Source organism: Silene latifolia, chromosome 8 (genome assembly GCF_048544455.1).
Source record: "Silene latifolia isolate original U9 population chromosome 8, ASM4854445v1, whole genome shotgun sequence".
NCBI classification, from domain to species: Eukaryota; Viridiplantae; Streptophyta; class Magnoliopsida; order Caryophyllales; family Caryophyllaceae; genus Silene; species Silene latifolia.
In genome coordinates, this window is record NC_133533.1 from 4,804,701 (window position 1) to 4,810,352 (window position 5,652).

At 40.7% G+C, this 5,652-nt stretch overlaps 1 protein-coding gene across 1 annotated transcript; it reads right to left on the reverse strand.

Moving 5' to 3' along the window:
- Window positions 1–4,217: 4,217 nt before the first annotated feature.
- Window positions 4,218–5,141, reverse strand: LOC141594474 (uncharacterized). Its single transcript, XM_074414490.1, has one exon. It carries the CDS (start codon window positions 5,139–5,141, stop codon window positions 4,218–4,220), a length of 924 nt encoding a protein of 307 aa, XP_074270591.1.
- Between the last annotated feature and the right edge of the window lie 511 nt (window positions 5,142–5,652).

Below are 5,652 nucleotides of genomic sequence, written 5' to 3' on the forward strand. Positions count from 1 at the left end.
TTCCTGACGGAAATTCCGTTAGTAATCAGGGGTCAGCTTATTTCGTCAGTAAAATACCTGTACTGACGGAAATTCCGTCAGTCTTCCAAAAAACTGACGGATATGTGACGGAAAATCCGTCCTTTTTTATAGGTCAATAGTGACGGAATTTCCGTCAGTGTTTAGTATTACTGACGGAATTTCCGTCAGTTATGATCGACACGTGGCATTCCACGAGGTTTCGAAATCACATTAACAGAGGGCGTGACGGAATTTCGTCAGTTTTTTAGGTTTATCGACGGAAATTCCGTCGTTTGTGGGACACGTGATGAGTTTCTAGTTAAATCGGAAAATGGGAAGGAAAACGAAATGACGGAAATTCCGTCGGTATTTTAATATTATCGACGGAATTTCCGTCGATGTATTAAATAACAGACCAGAAACAAAGCACTCGACTGCCCCCACGATGCGTTTTTGCATCGTTTCAAATCTGACTTTGCCACCACGATGCCTATTTGCATCGTTTCCAATATAAACAAAACCTGCAAAACACATCCAATCGTCGACCGCCAAGCGGGAATCCATTTTCACGTCGACCGCTAATGCGGGAATCAATACACAACAAAAGAGAAGGGGACGCAAATTGTTTTACATAAAAACATAGTCAAATTTGTACATTGTCTTACAAATTAAACAGAGAATTGTTTTACCATGTCTTTCATACTTACTAGACGACAATACTAACTAAACTAAAGTTCTAACCTAAAGGCTCTAACTTAAAGGCTCTAAGTGTTTATAGGGTCAATAAAACTACCACCAATACCTCCAAACCCGTCATCACCACCCCCAAAGTCATCCCGTCTATGTGGAGTAAATTGTGAACACGTGTTTGGGGGTTGAGATGCTTGCAAATCAGCCCAAGCCTTTCTCATTGCCGCCATTTCTTCAGCCTGTTCACGAACCTGTCTTTCAAGAGCAACTCGAGCGGATCGCTCATCATTCATTTGGGTGGAAAGCTGTGAAATTATGCTAGGAGCATAAGATAAAGACCGTCGGCCAGCTTTGTTAGGAGGAAGATCATACCATATTTGGGCCCCTGTAGGTCAACATGCATCAACACCAACCCTTTTTCAACAACAATTAAAACAATAACTAATAATCTAAATTAATTAAACTAATTAAAAAAATTAAAAAGAGTAATATCCGTCAGTTTTTCACAATTCTGACGGAATATCCGTCGAGAAACCCTCGACGGATTAAAACAATAACTAATAATCTAAATTAATTAAACTAATTAAAAGGAGTAATACCTAATTAACTTGACCAAAAAAAATGAAAAAGGAAGTGCAGTGGTGGCGGCTGCGGCGGCTGGGGGCGGCGGCGGCTGACGGCGGCGGCTAGCGGAGGCGGCGGCCTACTATTAACAAAAAAAAAAAGATAAATAAGAAAAGGAGAAGGAAAAGGATGAAGGAGAAGGAAAAAGATAAAGAAAATAGAAAAAAAAGATAAAGTTAATTACCTTATAGTGATGGCGACGGCGTGGTGGTGTTGGTGGTGGTGGTGGTGGCGCCGGAAGTGGAGGAGGGTGGTGGTGTCGGGTTTTAAGGAGGTAAGGGGTTGAGGCGATTTTAATTGATTTGGGGGAATTTTAGTAAAGTGAAGGAGGATCTCTTCGCGTGTTGCAGTTAATAGAAACCACTGACGGAAATTCCGTCAGATAAATAGAAATCCTGACGGAAATTCCGTCAGTATTCTTATTAAACTGACGGAAAATCCGTCACTGCTCACTTTATCGAAAAATAATGCAAGGATTTGTACACGTCGTTAAAGTAAAACTCGACGGAATATCCGTCGGTTTTTTCATAAAGCGACGGAATATCCGTCGATAGGTCAATTATTGTGACACCTGTCACACACTACCACCAACTAATAATTGACCAAGTGACGGATATTCCGTCAGTTTTTTGAAAAAAAGCGCGGATATTCCGTCGAAGGGTAAAGTGATTTCGGTGTAATCCAATTTAACGCGCAAAGACCATTGACGGATTTTCCGTCAGTATTAAAAGATTCCTGACGGAATTTCCGTCACGATTCTTTGGCGCCTTTGACTTGGTCAACGCGCAATAGATACTTGACGGGATAGCCGTCAGAAACTTTCTTGACGGAATTTCCGTCACACATCCGTCAGTAACCCGTGTTTTCTGACGGCCTCTTTTTTCCGTCGGTAGGGCCGTCAGTAAGCCGCGTTTTTCTTGTAGTGTAATATTCAACAACCGTCTGAAACAACCAATAATATGAAATCACAACCGTCTGAACAATCAACAATTACTAACTACAGCACAATCACCACAATCACCATAATCATGTAACTAATACTGAGTAGGGAAAACCCTACCTGGAATGCAACACACAATCTTAGTAGCTGTCTCAAAACCTCTCCTCTACGAATCCTTCTCCTAACCACACAATCATACAATTACTACATACACAACCAATCATAAAAACCCCCAATTCCCAAAATTAGGGTTTAAACAAAGTCAACCAAATGCTATAAAAATGGTATGTAGATCTTACTCTTGACGCAAGGATCACTATGACGCAAAGAACAATGAAATCCGACCTCTCTAACTCCGGGATTTGTCAATAAAGCGGAATAGCAAAGCAACGTACTTGAGAACTCTCTTAAATAGTGAATTAGGTTTTAGCAAAAGTAGGGTTTTAGGAAGATGACGAACTTATAATATATTAATCCGCTTTATTAACAAAACCCGTCAATTAACCCCCGTAAAACGACCTACTCGATCGAGTAAGTCTCGTACTCGATCGAGTGCCACTTACTCGATCGAGTGCCAAGGCTACTCGATCGAGTACCCTACAGGCAGACTCCTGTTTCGTAAATCAAAACATACTTACTCGGCAGAGTAAGCCCCACTCGATAAAGTACCCAGAGACTCATAAAACCGTAGTATTACAATTACACATATTCTCGAGCTGTCCAAGTCTCTCATGGACATAGCCCATCTCTTCCGCGAACTCACGTGGGATTAATGCCGCTATGGCGTCAAAGCAAGCCTCGTGCTCCTTTATCGTCTCGTTTACGGCTTCAAAGCGAGACTTATGCCCCTTTACCGTCTCATCTACGGCTTGGTGAGTGCTCCCGAGACTCACCACGAATCCTTCCAAATACGGAATTTTCTCCTCAAGTAACTTCTCTAAGGCCGACACTCGGGTCCTAGTTTCTCTTTTGTTCCCACTCGGTTCTGCGGTTTTTTCCGTCATCATATGCAACAACTCGTCGTGAATACCGAGCTCTAATACCAAACGTCATGGTCTAGAACTTTGACCCAGAACGTGGCGCGCACCTTTGTCTAACACACGACAAGAATGCAAACGAGAGCGTCAAACACTAGTGAGGGATCCTTAGTGCATTCGTAATCGGTCTCGGTTGGCGTGGGTCGGGAATCCTAGTCACGATTATCAAAGTCCAGCACACGAAAGCAATAAAAGCAAGTAATACGATTATTGAAAGTAAAAGACAAGCAATATCAAACTTAAGGATGAGAAGCGGTTTTGATTGACTAACACCTCTCAGAGAGGCAAATTTGATAGTTTGAGTTCTGTAACAGGATACATTGATTGTGCAGAATAGCGATACATTTTTTTAAACACCTAAAAACGTATCTTGAAATAAAAACAGGACTCCAAGATTCGACACGCAGGAAGTAGTCTTGGAGTACTAAATGAAACTTAAAACAGAAATGAAAATACATGAGTACAAATAAGAAATCTAAGGGCTTGAAATGAAAACACCGCGCGCGCAATTCTCAGGGATTAGGCGGTTAAAATTGCGGCTCCTTACATACGGCTTAGTTTTCTTTTGTTATGCAAAGTCGCTTTTCATCTCTTGTACGGCGTAGTTTTCATGGAAAAGATAAAAGGTGTAAATCAAATAAAATACAAACCGCAAGATTAAAGATAAATAACTTAATACAACCTTTAGATTGATAATACTTTAGCATTTCTTAATAGAAATAAACCATTACACTTATTTATTAGGACACGTACTTAGCAAATAAAAGGGAAATAATCGTCTTTTCTAGAATTACATATAACAACGCGTGGTCGTTTCGATTATTTATTTCACAATTCCACACACAACTTATTTGTAATATTGATACCAGTTGACTAAAATATTAGTCACATATATTCAACAAATGATATGATATGATTCTTCCATTTTAGTCGGTGGAGGTCGTAAGTTGTGAAAACTTAAGCTTGAGCTCCTCAGGTACATCTTCATAATGCACATCATGATAGAAGTTGTAGGCGTTAACACCAGTGAAGACGCCATCGGATAAGGTTGTTCTAATGGTACTCCCATCGGTGAGATGATCAACCTCGGTGAGATGATCAACCTGGGTATAAGTAAAGGGAACATCACAGGTTCCCTTAGTAGCCATGCCCCTTCCTGTGACCCTCTTGAAAGGCGGTACCTTAACCGTGTATGTATCTCCAACTTGTTGTGTTTCCCCTGAAGTCCCTCCAAATTCATGCGAATAAGAAGCATTGACTGATACCGTGATTTTGCCTTCAGCAATGTATGAAATCCCTGTTTTGAAGCTGGTTTCTACACCACCACCTACAGAAATGTTGTTGTTCCAAGTAGTGGTTTTTGTGGTTGAAATTGTGAGGTTCATGGACGCCTCTTGATCCTTGTTTGTTGGGTTGTCAAATGTGTGGATGTCCGATATTATGGGTTCCATGTTGTAGATCCTGGATTTGTCCAGATCAAAATCGAGGACCTGGACACTCCGGGAAAACACAGTCTCCACTACTTGGAACTGGGCCTCCTTTATTATGCTTGTTGCTGTCGCACTTAAATAGTCTGGGAGGTCGGAAGTAGGGTGCCCACCTCTTCTGCAAAACTTGCCACTTTTTACGTTACGAAGAGCTATCGCCTCATCTTTCACCCTAACCACTTCAAAAAACAGTTCTTGGGTATCAAACACAATATGTGACACAGTAACTGTTTCCTTCCCACGTAGACAAGTCCAATAATAACCCGGAGATCCTTTTTTACTGATTGCAATGTATCCATCTTTATTTATTGAGATCTCATTTGCGACACTTTCTTTACCGTAGTCATCAGATGTGAAACTCATAGTGTCATAATCAAAGAATTTGCCATTGTCGGCCTAGTATCCAAATCGACCGCAGTGGAGATGGCTTCAGTCGTAGTAGACGGATCGATACACAAGAACATCTTGCGATCGGAGTCGTCATTTCGTATGCGTATTACGGTTTCAGACTGCACATGATAAAATGTAGCTTTGTTGTCATCGCTAATTAAGTCCATCTTGAACAAAGTACAGTTCCATGCTGATGGATCATCCAAAGGTACGCTAGCCTTCGCCACTATCCAGTATCCCTCACTTGACGACCTTCAAATTATTAACGAGTGGTGATTAGGGGAAATTATAAGAACCGAAATTAACTCAGCTAAACTGAATTGAACTAAACAAAAATGAACTTATAAGAACTGAAATTAAGTACAAAAGAACATGAAGTCTCCTTGTAAAACGGGTTTATAAAATTACGTTGTAAAATCATAAAACAAAAGACATTGATGCCCGTATTATGGAAAGCGGTGATTGGTGGAAATTATTTAGTTGG